The sequence below is a fragment of the Ornithorhynchus anatinus genome, chromosome X4 (genome assembly GCF_004115215.2).
Source record: "Ornithorhynchus anatinus isolate Pmale09 chromosome X4, mOrnAna1.pri.v4, whole genome shotgun sequence".
Classification (NCBI taxonomy): domain Eukaryota; kingdom Metazoa; phylum Chordata; class Mammalia; order Monotremata; family Ornithorhynchidae; genus Ornithorhynchus; species Ornithorhynchus anatinus.
In genome coordinates, this window is record NC_041752.1 from 1063987 (window position 1) to 1085084 (window position 21098).

The 21098-nt window shown below is 51.9% G+C and overlaps 1 protein-coding gene across 5 annotated transcripts in view; it reads right to left on the bottom strand.

Annotated features, from left to right (window-relative positions):
* VWF (von Willebrand factor) overlaps positions 1–17395 on the bottom strand; it is a 55203-nt gene extending 37808 nt beyond the window's left edge. For 2 of the 5 annotated variants that reach the window (XM_029054462.2, XM_029054461.2), the window contains exons 1-6: positions 6017–6157; positions 4763–4817; positions 3998–4162; positions 3562–3664; positions 3191–3399; positions 2131–2252 (exon numbers count right to left, since the gene is read on the bottom strand). In XM_029054462.2, coding sequence (XP_028910295.1) covers positions 2131–2252; positions 3191–3399; positions 3562–3664; positions 3998–4162; positions 4763–4817; positions 6017–6142 — 780 coding nt within the window. In that variant the 5' untranslated portion in view covers positions 6143–6157. Of the gene's footprint in view, positions 1–2130; positions 2253–3190; positions 3430–3561; positions 3665–3997; positions 4163–4762; positions 4818–6016; positions 6158–10143; positions 10266–17129 lie in introns of those variants that run through there. The other 3 variants (XM_029054460.2, XM_029054459.2, XM_029054464.2) reach the window with 2 other exon arrangements.
* Positions 17396–21098: the final 3703 nt, after the last annotated feature.

Sequence of the window (21098 nt, forward strand, 5' to 3'; positions counted from 1 at the left end):
CTTCTCTACCCAAGAGAGTCAGCCAGATAAAGGTGATAATGATGGTGGCGATAATAATGATGACGACAAACAACCCTTCCTCACTGCTGAGATAAAGTGGGAAACTGAGGCACAGAACAGGATGGGGGATGGACCAAGTCCAAGACACCACCAACCTCCCCTGTCAAGTTGCGAGCCCAGGCTCTTTCACTTCCCCGAACCGGAGGAATCGGGATTCGGAGGAAGGGGTAAGGCCTTAACCCCGACCCACCAGTCGGGCCCCCCGCCGCCAAGAGATCACAGGGCGCCGAACATCCCAACCAAGGAGCCGAAAACAAGGACCACTTCCCACAGGGACCTGAGTCGGGCCAACAAATCGAAGCGCCTCCTCCTCGCTGAATGCGATCTGATTGCCTGATCCCGGGCCAGGCCGCTCTTAATAATGTTGGTATTTGTTAAGTGCTTGCTCTGTGCAGAGCAATGTTCTAAGCGCTGGGGTAGATAAGGGTTAATCAGGTTGTCCCACGTGGGGCTCACAGTCTTCATCCCCATTTTACAGATGAGGTCACTGAGGCACCGAGAAGTGAAGTGACTTGCCCACAGTCACACAGCTGACTAGTGGCAGAGCCGGAATTTGAACCCATGACCTCTGACTCTCAAGCCAGGGCTCTTTCCACAGAGCCACGCTGCTTTCCTCCGGTAAACAGCCTGGGCCGGGTGGTGGCGGGGCGGGGGGGGGGGGGGGGGGTCACCCGGGCCCCGGGCCGTTCCCGCAACGCCAACACCTCCCCCGCCAAGCTGGGCCGTGGCTCCCCTGGGTCCCCGGGGGAGAGTTTGGTCTCCGGGAGACGGCAAACACTGAGCGGGGCTCGGTGGGGCTCCCGGCCCGGGGGAGCCCATGGAGCTGTTATTGTTGCCGAATTGTCCATTCCAAGCGCTTAGTCCAGTGCTCTGCACATAGTAAGCGCTCAATAAATACATTTGAATGAATGAATGAATGGAGGCTCTACCGCCAGCACCGGGGGCCTTTCGCCGTCCTCCCCCCGACCACCCATCGTTGGGCGCCTGGGAAAAGCCAAGCCCGTTTCCCCGGGGGCTGCCGAGAGCGAGGCTGGCTAAGTGGAGGCCGCGGTGAACCGGAGGCGGGCGCGGGGGGAGCTAATGGAGAGGGAGGACAGGCTGACGCCGGGAGAGGGAAGAGAAGCAAAGTGCCAGGCGTGGTCTCTTCGCCCCGGGCAGGGGGTTGGGCCTCTGCAGTGCTCATCCTGGGATGGAGGGAGGCAGAGCGGGAGCGAGGGAGAGGAGAGAGGAGAGAGGAGAATCTCTCCCGGGAATCCAATCGGTCCGGCAATTAGCGAGAGGCCGGGCAGCCCCAGCTCATGACCCCTCCGGGATTTGTGGGCCCGGTGTCCACACCGACACCGGGCCTGGTGCCGGTAGGGGCTATCCTTCAGAGCGCGCATCTCCCCTCCCGTTTCCACTTCCCCTTCTCGAAGTCCTCATCCCTCTGTTTCTCCCCAGTAAACCCCTGGGGCATCTTTCTGGGCCTGGGAGACCCCATCTCCAAACCCTGGGTGTGGGCAACCGGCAGGGATGGGGAACCAGAGTTCCTGGCTTCCGGCACAAGGTTTGCTTCTGGCTGTGTGAGCGTGGGCAAGTCACTCCCCCTCTCTGGGCCGCCAACGCCCCAGCGGCAGTAAAGCCGTAGTCACTCAAGGCCATATCGATTTCCCACACCACTATTTCAGCACTTATCTATTTACTCAGCCAGCTTCATTCTCTTCCTCTGATCTGTAAATAATGTTGTGTCTGTCTAGATTGTAAGCTCTTTAAGGTCAAGGATCATGTCTACTATTATACGGTTTTTTCGGGTGCTAAGTAGAGTGCTGTGTACATAGTGAGTGCTCATTAAATACTCTTGATTGATTGATCGTCCAATGGCAAGTTTGGAGCTGGGCCGGCAGGAAAGGCTGAGAGGGTGCTGGGTTGGAGTTTTCCTGTACAGGAAGGGGTAGGAATGGCGAACACAAAGTTGTTGTTTTCCTCCAATACCAGGGCATGCTGCTGAGGGACTGACCTTCTCACGTTCCTCTGTTCTGCCCCCACCCCCCGGCTGAGGGCCAGGAACCCCCCGAGGGCCACAGTACCCACCTTATACTCCTCTGATGAAGTGTTGCAGGTGGCACTGGGAGGGGAGATTCGGTGACAGTGCTGTTCACCGCTGCGCAGAGCCCAGGAGTTGGCAAAGTCATAGGGGTTGTCCGTCAGGGTGCCTGGGGGTGGGGAAGGCATGGGAAGAGGGTTGGAGGGCTTCACTCAGCCCTGTAATCCAAACGTTTATTATGCTTTCTCCAGTTGGGCTTTCCCCGGTGCTTAATACAGTGCCTAGAGCATGGAGATTACTCAGTTAATTCCACCGATTGACTGATTAATCAATCCTACACAATTACTGTGTGCAGAGCACTGTACCAAGTACTTGGGAGAGAATAATACATCAGAGTTGGCGGACACATTCTCCGCCTACAAGGAGCTTACGGTCTAGAGGGGGAGAAGGGCATTACAATAAGTTATGGTCACGTGTGTAAGTGCTGTGGCGCTGAGGATGGAGTGGATACCGAGTGCTTAAGTATGTAGGAGATGCAGAAGAGAGAGGGAGTAGGGGAATTGAGGGCTTAGTCAATCTTGGAGATGTGATTTTAGGAGAGGGATGAAGGTGGGCAGAGAGGTGGTCTGTTGGATATGAAGGGGGAGGGAGGTGCAGACCCCGGGGAGGACATGGGCAAAGGTTGGTGGTGGAATAGATGAGATCGAGGTACAGGGAGTAGGTTGGCATTAGAGGAGTGAAGTGTGCTGGCTGGGTTGTAGTAGGAAATCAGTGAGATAAGGAAGGAGGGGAAGAGCTAATTGAGTGCTTGAAAGCTAATGGTAAAGAATTTCTGATTGATACAGAGGTGGATGGGCAAACCACTGGAGGTTCTTAAGGAGAGGGGAGATACTGACAGAATGGTTTTTAAGAAAAATGACCGAATGGTGATACCCGCTCCCTTTGCCATTGGTGAAACAATCACGGCCTCGAGTCAGATTCTCCCCTGTAGGACCGGACTCCCACCTTGCGGGGTGAATGGATGCCTGTGATGTCACCAGCATGATTGGGACTTTCAGGAGCAGACCCAGATTTTCCCCTGCAGGGCGGGCCCGGCAGGGTTCCTACCTTCCTGTGTCTGCAGGTCATCCTCGGCAAAGCGGTTGGCGTTGCCGCAAAGCCCACAGGTAGCGTTGAGGTGCCGGCCGGCCAAAAAAAGCTGCAAGTCGCCACCAGTGTCCATCCTGACCTCGAAGCCATAGACGGTACTGGACACCTTGTAGTAGCCAGCCTCGTTCTCTAGGTGCAGTCCCCGGGAGGCATACGGCATGGAGACACTGTCCAAGGGAGTGGACATTGGACTGGGCCTGAGCCCGAAGGTTAACCTTGGCATTCGCAGGTCCGTCTCAGCACCTTCAGGTCAGCCCCGACACCCATGGGTCAGCCCCGACACCCACAGATCAGCCCCGACACCCACACCCCAGGCCCGATGAAGATACCTGGTGCCACCCTGTATCACAGAGCCATTGGCAAACAGGTGAATGTCGAAGAACTCTCCCAGGTACACCGAGATCCCCGTCCTCCTGCCACGTTCGAAGGTCCCTGCAATGAGCACAGCCGGTGGTCAGTGAGGGGCCGGGCCAGGGTGTCCAACAGGTCCCTCTGACCACTCACTGATGCCCGGATCCCCTCTCTACTTGCTCCCATCTGCCCCCCACCTATCCCGAATGCACCAAACAGGGAGAAGTTGTACTCATAGAAATCCCCATTGGACCCATGATGCCCTGAGCAGGGAGATGGTGTGGTCATGATAGTCCCCATCAGCCCACCCCCAGCCCATCCAAGACGCCCTGAGCAAGGAGACAATGTGGTCATGGTTGCTGCCATCCGCCTGCCGCCCCCACCCCCACTACCCCCAGCCTGTCCCAGACTCACCGAGCAGAGAGAAGGTGTGGTCACGGCAGTCCCCGGCCAGCATGTAACTGCAGTCCCCGGAGAAGCTATAGACGTTCTCATCGAAGGTCTTGAGGTGGTCACGTCCGAAGAGGCTGCAGCGGGCCGCCCAAGGACCAGAAATCCCCCCCTCCACCAGGCGGAAGCCTGGACCAGAGGGGTGGGGTCAGGGGTGGGAGGGGAAAGAAAGCACACACACCCACACACACACACATACATATACCTGCACCCTGCTGCTAACAGAAATTAGCCCAGGCCTCTCAACACCAGGCTGCAGGCAAGCAAGGAATCCAGCAGAATAGGAAAGCTTGAGGGTGAGGGAACGGAGATCCAGCCACTCCCCTGGAACCATCAAGCCACACCCAAGCCACACCTGTCTTGACTGGCTGGTTGATTGACTGACAGAATGACTGATTGACTGCCTGGCTGACTGACAGATTAACTGTCTGATGGATTTTTAGGGTGACTTAGGTTACTGGACCACTAAGCCTAAGCCTCCCCTGCTTCCTCCCCACCAGCTCCAGCCTACCCAGAGTCCCTGAGGAAATTCCAGTATTCAGCCCCCACCCTCAAGAGGCAGAGCCCACCTTCAGCCCACCCACAACTCGCCCGAGCCAGGCAGTTGGGGGACTGCGCTCAGGTAGGAAGTGGTTGATCAGGCTGTTGGGAACCCCTCCAAAAGGAACCCCCCCTCAGGTCAGGATCACCCCCAGACCAGGAACCCCTTGGGCCCAGCCCTGCCCCTACCTGCAGCCCCCAGGACCAGGTGTAGCAGCACCAGTGGGACACCATCACCCGCCATCTGCAAGCATAGAACACCAACTTGGGCACCATCCCCTTCCGAGACCCTCCCCATCCTCCTGGCATCAAACTGAGACTCTGGACTTGTCAGCTTTCCGCCCCCCCCCCCCCCCCAGCCAGCTCCCCCTTCCTTGCCTCTGCTCTGCTCCCACCACACCCCAGCTTACACTCTATATTCCTCTGGCCCAATTTACTCACTGTCTACTTTCCCACCTCCGACCCCTCACTCCCGCCCTTCACCTGCCTGGAACCCTCCCCGGGCCCAAACCGCAGGCCTCCCCTCCTTCAAAGATGCCCCCTTCTCCAGGAGGTCTTCTGTGTCTGCTGCCCCCCCCGCACGACCATACCAGCCCCCAGGCCCCACCCCCAACCATCCCAGGCCCAGATGCTTCCTTGTTTGCTCTGCGGTGTTTTATCCACCAGTGTGCAGGCCGGATTTTCCTGCTCGCACTCAGAACAAGTGCAGAGTTGTCACTTTATCTCTCCAGGCCTTTCCCATTAGATGATGAGCTTCTTGAGGCAAGTATTGCATCTTGACCCTATGTCCCCAAGCTCCTAGTACAGCCCTCTGCACAGCGAGTAGGCACCCAGTATAGTGGTCTGCACAAATAATAGTAATAATTGTGGTATCTATGAAGTGCTTACTATGTGCCAGGCACTGTTCTAAGTGCAGGGGTGAATACAAGCAAATCAGGTTAGTCACAGTCCCTGTCCCACATGGGGTTCACATTCACCCAGCACAGTGCTCTGCACACACTAGGTATCCAGCACAGTGCTCTGCACACAGTGGGAACCCAGCCCAGTGTTGTTCTGCACACAATAAGCATCTGTACACAGAAGACACCCAGTACAGGACTCTGCACATAAAAGGTACCAGCACAGTGCTTTGTATGCAGTAGGCACTCAGCACAGTACTCTGCAATAGTGCTTCCAGTTCAGGCCATTTGGCTACAGATGAGCGCTTAGTACAGTGCTCTGCACATAGTAAGCGCTCAATAAATACTAATGAATGAATGAATGAATGAATGAACCCTTGGCTTACCAATCTGCCCATGGCCAAGTCAGTTCCCGGGGTTGGTGTCTCACTCCCCCACCCTCAGCTCCATGGTCCATCCACCCTCAGCTCCATGGTCCATCCCCTGACCCTACCGGAATCATCTCCCCAGACCACCCCCCTTCCCTAACACATGCACACAGTACCTTCCCCGCCGGCCGTCTCCACGGCCCGAGGATCCTCAGCCTCTCCCACAGTCCGTGACACCGGGACCTGGTCCCCACGGCGCCCAGAGGCCTGGGCTCTGATCCAGGGCCGCAGCCGCTGGCCATTAAATACTCTGTGTCCATTGGCCACATATCTGCCCGGCCCCCCCGGCCTCAGCCTGCTCCCCCGACGACACCTCCGTCCTGCAGTGGAGCAGCCAGGACGGCTGGGGCAGCCGGAACCTAACAATGGCAGGAAATGGTTTTTGGCCGCTTGGCTGATGATAAGGCTTTGAAATGTTCAGGGGGGAAACCTCTCTGGCATCCGTGCTGACAAGCCAGCCTGTCCTGGACCAGGCCAGGGGAGGGAGGAGGGGGGGGTTAGAGGAGGAGGAGGCTGCTTCCTCATCATTGCCATGTTCTCATTTAGCTTCTCAGCTTCCCTGAAGGGTCAGGGAGAAGCAGTTGAAGGTTCAGTGACTTGCTCAAGGTCACACAGCATTCTGGGGATGGAGCTGGGACTTGAACCCGGGTCCCCAGTCCCAAGCTCTTTCCACCAGTCCTCGCTGCCTCAGTCCAGCGCATTGACCGACCTGGTGGGTTGCCAGGAGACCCAGCTCGGGGCAGAAGTGGTCCTCTGAGGAGTTGGTTATGCTGGAGACCCTCCAGGGATGCACTTGGGGGTCACCGCAAACAGGAGGTGGGTAGGCCATGAGAGGGGTCAAGGCTGTGGGCGTGGCCAGCCAGAGTCCTGCAGACATTCTGTCCAGAGAGTCCTGGGCCCAGGCCCCAGGTTAGGGGAGGGGATTGACTGATTGTTGCTTGATTGGGATCAGCTCTGGATTTCTTCCAGACCCGGTGGCCTCCGTGTCCCACCCAACATCCCGCCGCCTGGCCTCCCTGCCTTCCAACACGTCCCCACTGCAGGGCCTGGGAACTTGGTGTGCCTGGGCTATTGTGCTGTGTGGTATGGGGCAAGCTATCGCCTCTCTCTGTTCCTCCCTCTGGTGTGTCACCTTGCAGGTCAGGCAGGGGGTTTTGGCAGAGGGTTGCCTTTGAATCTGAGTTTGGGGTGCTGTCCCAAGAGCTCAGATTTGCTCGCGTTCACTTAAGGTCTGTGCACTTAGTATCTTCTAGACTGTAAATTCATCTCTAAACTGTAACCTCATTGTAGACAGGGAATATGTTTATTGTTGATGCTGTAGTCTCCTAACCACTTAGTACAGTGACCTGCACACAGTAAGCACTCAGTAAATACTATTGAAAGGATGGAAGGATGGCGGAGGGTTGTCTAGCCCCACTGGCAGGGTGGATGAGGAGGGGGCCGGGATGAGAAGGGGGCCAAAGAGCCTGCAAATGTATCTTATTCACCAATTAGTCAATCGATCAGTCAAAGGTATTTATTGAGTGCTTACTGTGTGCAGAGCACTGTACTACTACTAATAATAATGGTGGTATTTGTTAAGTGCTTACTATGTGCACAGCACTGTTCTAAATGCTGGGGGGATACAAGGTGATCAGTTCTAAGTACTGGGGGGGATACAAGGTGACCAGGTTGTCCCACGTGGTGCTCACAGTCTCAATCTCCATTTTACTGATGAGGTAACTGAGGCCCAGAGAAGTTAAGTGACTTGCCCGAAGTGTACTAAGCACTTGAGAGAGTATAATATAACAAAGTTGGTTCCCTGCCCACAGTGAGTTTAATTACAGACCCATGGTCTGAGCCGAGGGTCTGGGAGAGCTCTTTCTCCCCAGCCCCCTCCAGCTCCCCTCTCCCCTTCCACACAGCTCCCATCCTGCATGCTACGGCTTACTCAGAGGGGATTCTGAGAGCAGGTCAGGGTCATCTTCAGACCCCCACTGATCCCTCTGAGGGGCTGACGCAGCTCTGGAACCTCAGAGCAAGGAGCCGGCCCGCCCTCAAGGAGGACAGAACCCAGGCCGAGAGGCAGAATTGCCATTTGACTGGAAATCTTTCTGCCCTCCTCCTGATTTCTATTCGACTTTAAAAAAAAAAAAAGACCCAAACTGGTGCTGGGAGCCAGGGCTGGATCATGGGGGTCAATAGGGACCCCACCCCTCAATTCCCGGTTCCCAGCACAGATGATTATTTTTCTTGGTGGGAAGCAAGGAAGCAGGGAACATGATCCAAGGAGCAGAATCAACAAACAGCAACAGCCTTGAGCCAGAGGGCCAGAGCCTGGGCAGAATGGGTAGGGGTGGAACCCAGAGCAGCCTACCTCGAGGTTGGGGGTCAGTGACAATACTAGACTGTAATCTCTAGACAATTTTAGAGCAGTGACAATTCCTCTAGACTGTAATCTCCTTGCAGATGGAGAACATGTCTATCAACTCCGGCAAACTGTACTCTCCCAAGTGCTTAGTACAGTGCCCTGAACACAGTAAGCACTTGATAAAGACCATTCGTTGATTGACTGACCAGCGAGAGTTGGTGTCCACAGGGAGGGCTCACATCAGGTCTGGTGGGCCTGTGGTGAAGGGATTGATCCATCAATCAATGGTATTTATTGAGCTCTCACTGTGCACAGAGCAGTGAACTAAACACTTTGGAAGAGTACATTAGAGTTGGTAGATGTGACGCCTGCCCACAATTAGACAGACTAGCTTACAAACAAGGTAGTCCAAGGGGCTGACAGGGACTACAATCCGGAGCTACAATCAAGCACTCTGTAGCCGGCCCGGCCCCCTTCCCATCCCAGCCCAGCTCCAGGCCAACTAATCCCTAGTAACCACCCAGGCCCAGCCCATCCACATCCCTGCCCCAGCCCAGCCAGGTCCAGTCCAATAATAATAATAATAATGATAATGTTGGTATTTGTTAAGCGCTTACTATGTGCAGAGCACTGTTCTAAGTGCTGGGGTAGATTCAGGGTAATCAGGTTGTCCCACATGAGGCTCACAGTCTTCATCCCCATTTTACAGATGAGGTAACTGAGGCACAGAGAAGTTAAGTGACTTGCCCACAGTCACACAGCTGACAAGTGGCAGAGCTGGGATTATCCAACCCACCCCTGATCCCAGCCCAGCTCTAGTTCAGCCTCAGCCCAACCCATTCCCAGCCCATCCCACCCTTAATCCCAGCCCCAGCCTGCCATACCCCACCCCACCTCTCACTCCCTCTATCTGTGGGGACTTGGTCTTCCCATCACCCCACTTCCCCACTTTGCTCCACCCTCCTCCCCTCCAGAAAGAGCCTCAGCTGTTACATTTTGTGGGGACAACAGTCCCCCACCACACTCTGGACAGTTGAATGATCAGTTTTCCCAGAGGTCATGTTCACTGACCCTCGAATCGGACTGGATCGGCCAAAAGGGCTGAGAGAGGAGCTGAGGGTTTCCAACTGAACTGGGTCCCCTGCCCCCTGCAGCCCTGGTCTATGGACAAACCTCACTCTGCCATCATGTTCCGGTTTACCCCTCCTCTAATAATGGTACTTATTAAGTGCTATGTTCCAAGCACTGTTCTAAACACTAGCTGTATTACCCCCAGGAGCAAGAGAAAGTGTTCTCTCTCTCTTTCTTCCCCGATTTGCCCTCTCTCCCTCTCCTCTGCCTTTCTCTCCACCACTCTCTCTATTCTCCTCTCTTCCTCTCTTCCCTGCTCTCTTTCTCCCCACCTCCCTCTCTCCTTCTCTTTTTCTCCCCTTCTCTCTCTCTCTTTCACTCACTTCTCACCGTGATCTCCAAAGACAGCCTGGCTCCCCTCCCCCCCACTTCCCTCCATCCCGGAACAATGCTGCACAATAACAGGAAGGAGAGTCCACACCCCCTCTCTGGCTGGGGAGTGGAGGGCAGTCATACCGAACTCTGGGACAGGAGGTGGGAAAAGTGTGTGGGGTTCGGGTTGGGGGGTGAGAGGGGTAGGTGGGCCGTGTCACCAAGAAGGAGCCCTTTCCCGGCTCACAAGGAGCTTAGATTCCAACAGGGGAGACAGACAAAACAATATGTGCATATCAAAAAGACAAAGTGATTATAAATCCAGCTGAAATACATTTCTACAAAAGTGCCAGCACCTCCTTTTGGAGACAGTCAGAAAGAGTGTGTCGGGAGGGCGGTAACAGCCTCCAGACCAAAATCCAGGTTTACAGAGCTAGAGTGCTGGCCAACCTCCTCTTCGGCTATGAGATCCACACAGGTATCACGTCCGGCTCCTCGAGCGGTTCCTCCGGTGTCGCTGATGGGCCGGACTCGATATCAAACGACGAGTCGAGATCACGGACAATGAAGTTCTGGAACGGAGTCAGAATCCCAGCATCAAACTCTGCTCATCTCAACATGGCTACACTGGGTGGGACGAGTGAGGAGAATGAGTGACAACAGGGGACCCAAATAACTGCTGGATGGGGAGCTGAAATTGGGAAACAGGAAGCCAGGAGAGCAGAGGAAGCAATTTAAAGACAAGGTAAAACAAAGCTTCAGACAATGCCATAAGCCAACTGAAAACTGGGAGTTAGTTGGTAAGGACAGACCAGCATGGCACACTGCCATCAAGAAATGGATGGTGCCTTAATGAACAGAAGCCTTAAAAGGAACAAAAGATAAGAAGGCAAAAGCGAAAAGAGTGCCTGGTGCTGCAAACATCCAATATGACAGAACAAGGGACAACTTTCTTGAGTGCGTGACGTGGCCAGGACTTTTCAGCTATATAAACAATCATTGGGGAATTTCACCATCATTGAGATTGTCTTCTAACACAAAGGACAACTCTACAGCGTGGGATATCAGTAATAAACCGAGAAGGTTTGGTGGAGTAATTGGGATTTTATGAGATGGGGAGGGTTGTGGTCTTGGATTTAGGGAAGAAGGGCGTTCCAGTTCAGGGGAACAGCATGAACAAGGGGGCCGAGGCAGGAGAAGAGAGAGAGATATCTAATCAGAAGGTAGACTTGGGAAAAACAAAGAAAGTGAGCTGGGGAATAGTGGGTGAAGGCAGCAGATATATGAGAGTAGGCCGGGAGAGCTTAACAAATACCATTTTTTTAAAAAGTCAGTGGGGAGAGAGGGAAGATGACAGATTGAGTTTGGCTGTGCTGAGCTTAAGGTGCCAGTGGGCTATCCATGTAGAGAGGTTCTGGAGGCGGGAAGAGATATGAGATTACAGAGAAGCATTTAGTCCAGTGCCTGGCACAAAGTGCTTAACAAATACCATAATTATTAGAAGGAGAGAGGTCGGGGTCGGAGAGGCAGATTTGGGAGTCATCCTGGTGGAGATCGTGGTTGAAACTGAAGGAATGGGAGAACTCCTTGAGAGAATGAATGTAGAACAAGGAGGGGAGGTGATCCAAGCCAGAGTCTTGCTAAACTCCAACATAAGAGGACAAAAGTCAGCAAATGAAGCTGAGAAGGGGTAGTTGGAGCAGTCAGAGGAGAATCAGGGCAATCAATCAATGGTATTTTTTGAGTACTGCATCGGCAGAACTCAGGCCTTAATCATCATCAGTAGTTATTTATTGACTTATTTACTTATTGTATATGTTAAGCACTTTCTTTGTGTCAAACACTTCTAAGCCCTAGGGTAGGTATGAGTTAATTAGGCCAGCTATAGTCCCTGGCCCACATGGGGCTCACAGTCTAAGTAGAAGGGAGAACAGGTATTAAATCCCCATTTTATGGTTGGGGAAATTGAGGCACAGAGAAGCAAAAGTGATTGCCCATAATCACACAGCAAAGCAATTGGCAGAGCCAGGTCCTCTGACCCTCAGGCCTGTGTTCTTTCCACTAGGCCATGCTGCTTCTCATGAGCACTTATCTGTATTTACAGCACTGTACTAAGCACTTGCGAGAGTACAATAGAGGAACTGTAGTCCGCACAATGTGTCTGTCAGTGTATCTGTCTATCTGGAGGGCACATTGCCCAAAGTGCTTTTGGCTCCAGGGATAAACTTGAGAATCATTTATGAGGCTGGGTGGATCAAACAATCAATCACTCAATCAATCATTCTTGTAAGGTCTTAGTCAAGGAACATCTTTGAGGGTCTCAGATAGGGCAATATTTTAGGGTAGGTTTGTACGGGCAAATGGCCCCTAAATTTCCATGTGACCTAAGGCAAGTGTTGGAACCTCTCTGTTAGACCAAAGAACAAGGTCCCAGCCCTTCCATCCCTGTGGGAGCAGTGGGGTGAGAGGAAGTGGACAGAGAGGTTCTGGCAGGGCACTCGAGTGAGGCATAGGGTCATCGCTGTTCATGTCAGGGTGGGGATTCCTTGAGTCCATTGCTTCATGGGAAAGGAAACCACTGTGGGGAGCAGGAGGGGATGGGAGAGGATGGGCTTGCTGTGCCCAGGAGTAGCATGTGCATGTTGTGTTGACTCAGGGCCGGGCCTGCTGGCCGGCCTGCCCCAAACTTCAAAAAACTCAAAAAACTTTAAAAACTTCAAACTGCCAGGCTCTCACCAGTGAGTCACAACCCAGCCAGAGTGGGATGGGGGGGAGAAGGAAAAGGTCAGAGCCAGTGCAAGGGGCAGCAGGGGACCTCCCCCCCAACCCCCAATCTATGCAAAAGCTCCTCACTATTGACTTCAAAGTTCTCCATCACCTTGCCCCCTCCTATCTCACCTCCCTTCTCCCCTTCTACAGCCCAGCCTGCACACTCTGCTCCTCTGCCACTTACCTCCTCACTGTGCCTCATTCTTGCCTGTCCCGCTGTTAACCCCTGGCCCACGTCCTACCTCTGGCCTGGAATGCCCTCCCTCTTCACATCCGCCAAACTAACTCTCTTCCCCCCTTCAAAGCCCTTCTAAGAGCTTACCTCCTCCAGGAGGCCTTCCCAAACTGAGCCCCCCTTTTCCTCGGCTCCTCTTCCCCTCCCCATCGCCCCTACTCCCTCCCTCTGCTCTACCCCCTGCCCCGCCCCACAGCACTTGTGTATATCTGTACGTATTTATTATTCTATTTATTTTTTTAATGATGTGTATATATTTATAATTCTATTTATCTACTTTGATGCTACTAATGCCTGTCTACTTGTTTTGTTTTTTGTCTGTCTCCCCCTTCTAGACTGTGAGCCCCTTGTTGGGTAGGGATTGTCTCTATCTGTTGCCGAACTGTACTTTCCAAGTGCTTAATACAGTGCTCTGTGCACAGTAAGCGCTCAATAAATACGTTTGAATGAATGAACGAATGAATTTACACACACACACACACACACACCAGCCATGAACTTGGCTCTGCCCTCTGCCAAACTGGCCCCACCCATGAGGGGGCCTCCCTAGCACCTTACCCTGTGCTCCACAGGTGGCTGAGACTCCAAACCTGGCACTCCCTAATGAGAAAGCAATTCAAGCAATCAGCCCCCCTAAACACTTCACCCCAACTCCCACAATGCCCAACTGCAGGGGCGATGGGGCTGGTGGCCCCAGCATCCCACCTGTGGGGACAATGAGGCCACTGTCCCAGGTTACAGCTTTCGGGGCAATGGGACTGGGGTTCCCCAGTGTCCCTGCAGTGGGGACGACGGGGCCAGTATCCCAGATTCCAGCTGTGGGGATGAAGCGACTGTCTCCCAGACAACTACCTGGGCCAGACTCCGGCCTCACTCCCACCTGTCTCCCACTAGACCTGAGAGCTTCCCAGCAATATCGGAAGGACCCCAGAATCAATCAATCAACCAAATAGTATGTACTGAACACCTGCTGGGTGTGGAGCACTGTACTAAGTTCTTAGAAGAGTGCAGTGGAATGAGTAGATATGATCCCTGACCTCACGTAGCTTATAGTATAGTGAGGGAGCCTGACGCGAAAATAAATTTCAGACAGAAGGAAGAAGGAGCAAAGGGAATGTATAAGAGTTTACTGCTCAAGTAATTTGGTGTGTGAGATATTTACATAAGTGCTAAGGGAGTTTGAGAGTACTAAGTGCTTAGGTGGCACAGAAGTGCTGAAATGGCAGTTGGGGGATACAAGGAGAGATTAGAAATTAATCTGAAAATGCTCTCCAAGGGAGAACAGTGGTCTGTTGGATGTTAGCAGGGAGAGAGTTCCAGGCAGGAGAGAGGATGTGAGTAAGAAATTGGTGGTAGGAAAGATGAGCACAAGACAGCGAAACTAGATTGACTGGAGAGGAATGAAGAGAGCAAGCAGGAGCGAAGTGGGAGTGAAGTGAAATTAGGTAGGAGGGAGAATGCTAATTAAGTTCTTTAAAGCTGAGAGTGAGGAGTTTCTGCTTGATGCAAAGATGGATGGATTTCATTGGAGGGCTTCATTTTGTTTTTAAGGTATTTGTTAAGTGCTTACTATGTGCCAGGCACTCTACTAAGCGCTGGGATAGATACAAGCTAACCAGGTTGGACACAGTCCAAGCCCCACGTGAGGCTCACAGTCTTTTGCAGATGAGAAGTGAAGTGCTTTGACTTGCCCAGGGTTGCAGAGCAGACAAGCAGTGGAACAGAATTAGAACCCAGGTCCATCTGACTGTCAAGCCCATGTTCCCTCCACTAGGCCATGCTGCTTCTCCAGAGAGGAGAGAGGAGCTGGACAGAGGAGCTGTGCACAGAAGAGTTTTTTAGTACTAGGATCCAGACAGCAGAGAGAAGTAGAAACTGGGGAGGGGAGAGGTTGGAGGCAGAGAGAGACCAACAAGGAGGCTGAAGCAGTAGTCTAGGCAGGTTAACAATAACAGTGATGGTGCTTACTTTATGCCAGGCACTGTACTAAGCGCTGGGGTGGTTATAAGCAAATCGAGCTGGACACAGTCCCTGTCCCAGTGGGGCTAACAGCCTAAATCCCCATTTTACAGATGAGGTAACTGAGGCACAGAGAAGTGAAGTGACTTCCCCAAGGTCACAGAGCAGACAAGTGGTGGAGCCAGTACTAGAGCCCATAAACTTCTGACTCTGAGACCCATATTCTTTCCACTAAACCATGTTCCTTCTCCAGTGTGACGAGAGCTTGGTGATCGTTTGGATGGAGAGGAAAGGGATGGATCTGGGAAATGATGTGGAGGAAAACCCAGCAGGATTTGGCTCCAGTCTGATTACGAGGGTTGAGAGAGGGAAGGAAGAGCCCATGACAATGCCAACACTGAAGGCTTGACAGTGGGGGAGGGTGGTGGTGGTGTTGGCTGTGATGGGAATGTGGAGGAGACGATTCTGGGAGATTGGTTCTGTTAGCTCTGTGCTGGCTCTACCCCTGCTAGAGTTTCATTCATTCATTCAATCCTATTTATTGAGCTCTGACTGTGTGTAGAGCACTATTCTAAGTGACTGGGAAAGTACAATATAACAATAAATAGACATATTTCCTGCCCACAATGAGCTGACCACCTGCTTTGCCCCCCTCCAGCTCCCTCTAACCTTCTGGCTCTCCCCCAATCCTATAGGCTCCAGGCCCTTTCTGGCCCCTCCTGTCCCCCATCCTGGTGGCTCCTCCTCCTCCAGCCCCACTCCACCATTTTTTATGGCATTTGTTAAATGCTTACTATGTGTGAAACACTGTTCTAAACTCTGGGGTAGGTATAGGTTAATTAGGTTGGACACAATCCCTGTCCCACATGGGGCTTACAGCCTAAGTAGGAGGGAGAACAGGTATTTAATCCCCATTTTACAGTGGAGGAAACTGAGGCCCAGATAAGCTAAGCGGCTTGCCCAAAGTCACACAGCAAGGATTAGCAGAGCCAGAATTAGAACCCAGGTCCTCTGACTCCCCAGCCCCTGCTCTTTCCACTAGGCCATGCTGTTTCCCATCCTGCTGGCCTCTCCCCCTCTAGTCCCTGCCCCACAGTGAAATCTGTATCTCTCTCTGTGAATATCTTCTCTGTTTGGACTGGGAGCCTCCCTGGAGCCTCTGGAGCCCCCATGAGCAAGGAGGTGGGTCGGGGTCCAGCCCGGGCCCTGTCCCCAGCATTTAGTGCACCCTAAGGCTTTGCCAACGTCAGAAACATGAACAGTCAAGAAATTAACTCTGCCCTCTAGGTCAAAGACTGGAGGAAGCCGGGAGGGTGGTGTGTCTGTGGAGGCCACAAAGAGAAGCTGCAGCTCCGGCTCTACAGTCCAGACCTCAGGAGCCCAACCGGGTCCCAGAGAGTCTGGATCTCCCTCAGCTCCTCTGGGACTAATCTTTTCACTGTGCCTCGTTCTTGCCTGTCCCACCATCAACCCCGGCCCATGTCCTACCTCTGTCCTGGAACGCCCTCCCTCCTCAAATCCGTCGAACTTGCACACTTCCCCCCTTCAAAGCCCTACTGAAAGCTCACCTACTCCAGGAGGCCTTCCCAGACTAAGCCTTCCTTTTCCTCTGCTCCCCCTTCCCTCCCCGTCGCCCCGACTCGCTCCCTTCGCTCTGCCCCCCTCCCCGCCCCACAGCCCTTGTATATATATGCACATATTTATAATTATAACTCTATTTGTATTAATGATGTGAATATATCTATAATTATTTTTATTTATAATAATGCTACTGCTGCCTGTTTTCTTGTTTTGAGGTCTGTTTCCCCCCTTCTAGACTGTGAGCTCGATGTGGGTAGGGATTGTCTCTATTTGCTGCTGAACTGTACTTCCCGAGAGCTTACTACGGCGCTCTGCACACAGTAAGTGCTCAATAAATACGAATGAATGAATGAATGAATGAATGAATGAATGAATGAATGAATGAATGAATGTATCTTACCACCAGGAGGAGCCCGTGATCTGAGGTGGGTCCCGGGGGGTTGAGGGGAGTCTGAGGTTGGGGGGGGCAGGCTGAGGCTGGGGGCTGAGCAGATTTACAGAGCCGGAGAGTGGGGGACAGGAAGGAGAGAGGGTGAGGGGCAGGGGGTGGGGGGCAGGAGGAAGAGGACAAGTCACTATTATTATTCTTATTATTGTTGTTGGTTCAAAACTAGTCGTATCAACTGGGCTGGCCCTCACCAGCTTCGGCTAAAGCCAGGGTAGTAGGAGGAGGAGGAGGAGGAGGAGAAATTGGAAGAAGAGGAAAAGGATGAGGAAGAGGAAGAGGAGAAAGAGGAAGAAGAGGAGGAAAAGGAGGAGGAGAATTATCAAGTGCCCACTGGCTGTGGTAATAGGATGAAGAGGAGAAGGAGGAGGAGGAGGGGTACAATTTATTGAGGGCCCACTGGGTGCAGTAGTGTACTAGTAATAGTAGAATTTACAAAATGCTTACTGTGTGCAGAGCACTGTACTAAGTCTGGGGTAGAGTACACAGGTGGAAGTTAAACACAGTCTCCAGCCCTCAAGAGGCTCCCAATCTAAGTATAAAAACGAGGAGAAGGGACTGGCAGCAGACAGAAGGAGAGATGAAAGAATAAAAACACGAAACCAGTCTAAGACTAGGACCAGTACACATCAAGTAAAAAACAACAGAATAAAATGAAAAAGCAGGATTCAATGCACGTACTAAATGTTTGGGAAAGCACACCACAAAGAATGATCAATCAGTGGTATCTATTGGGTGCTTACTGCAAGCACAGTATGTAATAAGCTCTTGGGAAAGTACAACATAGATTTGGTAATCATAATCCCTGCCCACAAGTATCTTAGGATCTACAGGGGAGATGGACATTAAAATATATTATAGATCAGGGAAATAGTACAGTACACGGATATGGACATAAGTGCTGTGGGTCGGGGGTGATCATCAAAGTGCTTAAGGGGTGCAGATCTAAGTGCATACTTGATGCAGAGGGGAGGAGCTTACAGTCAACAGGGGAAGCAGACATTAAAATAAATTGCAGTGAGGAGAAATGGTAGAGTTGAAGGATATGTGCATAAACAATAATGGCATTTAAAGTGCTTACTATGTGCCAAACTCTGTGCCTAAGCGGTGGAATGAACACAAGATAAATAGATCAGACCATCCCTGTTTCATACGAAGCTCACAGTAAATGGTTCCAAAAGTTCACAGACCATAATAACCCTGCTCCTAGGAGAAAGGGCTAGGAGCCCATATCTCCCCTAACTTTCAACATGCCCCTGCAACACTATATTTTCAAAATGGATTCTTTTTGAAGTGAGACCTCACTACTTGAAAGTAGTTATTAAGACTGGCTCAGTGGAAAAGAGCATGGGCTTTGGAGTCAGAGGTCATGAGTTCGAATCCCAGCTCTGCCACTTGTCAGCTGTGTGACTGTGGGCAAGTCACTTAACTTCTCGGTGCCTCAGTTACCTCATCTGTAAAATGGGGATTAAGACTGTGAGCCCCACGTGGGACCATCTGATTCCCCGTGTCTACCCCAGCGCTTAGAACAGTGCTCTGCACATAGTAAGTGCTTAACAAATACCAACATTATTAAGACTGTGAGCCCCATATGGGTCAGAAACTGTCCAAACTGATTACCTTGGATCTACCCCAGCGCTTTAATACAGTGCCAGCCATATAGTAAATGCTTAACAAATACCATTAAAAAAGGAAAAGAAAAAGGTAAAATAGGGATCTTATCTCCATTTCGATGAGGAAACAGAAGTTAGGTGAAGGTTACACAGCAGGCGGGCAGAACAGCCGGGATTAGAACCCAGGATCCTGACTCCCGGATTCCTGTTCTTTCCATCTTCTATTCTACCCATGATGAATTTCCAATCTAAAGGAGACAAACATAAAAATATTTACAACTCAAGTAATCAAAATAAAGTATTGAATGTTTAAACATATGTACATCGGGTTGAGGAAGCATGAAATAGCTGGTGGTGTCGTACAGCCTGGGGTGTAGGGGTTTAATTGGAAGGGGACATCTCCCCATTCCTGAAGAGCCATCCAACATTACATCAAACAGAAACTCCTTTAAGGCACTCAATCAGCTCGCCCACTCTTTCCTTACTTCACTTATCTCCTTTTACAACCCAGCAGAGTTCGCTCCTCTATTGTCAATCTACTCTCTGTACCTCTATCTCGTCTATCTCACCACTGACCCCATGCCCACATCCTCTCTCTGGCCTGGAACTTTCTCCTCCTTCATATGAGTCAAACCACCACTCTTTCAGAAAAGATCTGAAAGTAGGGGTTATTTAAGTAATCATTATATATCAAACACTATGCTAAATGGAGGAATGGACCCAGATTAAATAAATCAGACCCGATCCCCATCTCACCTGAGGCTCACAGTCTAAAACGTAGAGTAGGGAATTTATCCCCCTTGTACAGATGAGAAAACTGAGAAGTTAAGTGACTTGCCCAAGGTTCCACAGCAGGCACGTGGCCCCTTCCAGGAGCTCTTCCCTAATTAATCTCCTTCCTCCCAGCTACCCCGTAAAATCCCCCAGCACTCTCTGCCAAACACACAACAGGAACTCAGACCACCTGTTACATTTTTCAGCATATCTGATTACTGAAACACTCACTCATTCAGACATCAACATGATTTCAGTGTCTGTCTCCCTCCCTAGATTGTAATCAATCGGTGGTTTTTATGCAGCGCTTACTGTGTGCAAAATACTGTACTAAATACTTGGGAGAATACAATACGACAGAATTGGTAGACAAGCAGGGCAGAGATCTGTCTACTAACTCTACTGTATTTTCCTCAGTCCAGCGCTCTGCACACAGTAGGCATTCAAAAGTATTCAGAAGTATTGACTAATAGACTGAGAAGGAGGATGCCTAGGGGCCTGGTCAAGATCAATCAATCAATGGTATTTATTGAGCACTTACTGTGTGCAGAGCACTGTACTGAGTATTTTGGAAAGTAAAACAGAGTTTTGGTAGAAATACAGAAGTGGTTTACCACTGCTTCCTTCTGCAAAGTCAACTTGAGTCTTTGCCCTCGACTCTCTCCCATGTCATTGCTGCCCAGCACGGGAGTTTTGACTTGTAGCTGATTGCCTTCCACTCGCTAACCACTACCCAAGCTAGGAATGGAATAGCTATGCCTCTGCTTGACTCTCCCTCCCGTAGTCTAGACTGTACAGTACTGGAAATTGTCCAGGGGCAACTCTGAGAGGGGATATTTTACCCTTACAGGATCCATATGAGTCAAGCAGATGAAGAACCGAGGCCCAGAAAAGTTAAGTAACTTGCGTGAATATACACAGTAAATCCCAGCCAGAGCTATTTCCACCTAGGTCTCATGACTCCCAGATGCCTCTGTGGCTTCCGGACTGCGGAGGGTTCTGAGACTAGAGTCGGAAGTATTGTGGGCTTCGGGGAGACTTTATTTATTATTTTTATTATTATTTCTTATTTTACTGTCATCCCCCCATACGCTTCTCGTGGGTAGGGACCTTAATGTTGGTATTTGTTGGTATTTGTTAAGCGCTCACTATGTGCCGAGCACTGTCTAAGCGCTGGGGTAGACATAGGGGAATCAGGTTGTCCCACGTGGGGATCACAGTCTTAATCCCCATTTTACAGATGAGGGAACTGAGGCACAGAGAAGTTAAGTGACTCGCCCACAGTCACACAGCCAACAAGTGGCAGAGCTGAACTCATGAGCCCTCATGAGCCCTGACTCCAAAGCCCGTGCTCTTTCCACTGAGCCACGCTGCTTCTCGTTAGTAAACCTTGTCTACTAACTATACTGGACTCTCCCAAGAGCGTAGTCCAGTGCACCCAATAAGCGCTCAACAAGCATATCGATCGATTGATTGGTAGGACGATACAGAACAGGGGAAACCCTCGTCTGGGCTCACGGCCCATGGAGGATGGAACCGGGGGAGGAGAAGGGAGCAGAAGCATTTGCAGGCTAGAAGCTGATCTCCCCAAACCGAAGAGGGATAAACCAAGACTGATCTCCCCAAACCGAAGAGGGATAAACCAGGACCGGGCCAGGCTGGAGTGTCGGGCCACCAGGACCGGGCCAGGCTGGAGTGTCGGGCCACCTGGACCGGGCCAGGCTGGAGTGTCGGGCCACCTGGACCGGGCCAGGCTGGAGCCTCGAGTGGACTCTCCAGGGAGGATCTTCGGATGCTGGGGAGGGGAGGGGTGGGGGTTCTTTTGGGCCGGGGGCGAGGGTGGCCAGGGGAGAGGACAGAGGGGCTGTGGACGAGGGAAAGGACTGTCCCGCAGGTGCGGAAACACCCAGTTAGTTCCCTTGCCCGCTGCCCAACTAGGGAGGGAAGGGGAGGAGGCAGGGGTGCTCTGTATACAGTCATTGTGGGGCGGGGGCGATATTGGAGCCACGGGATCCTCCCCCCACCCTCG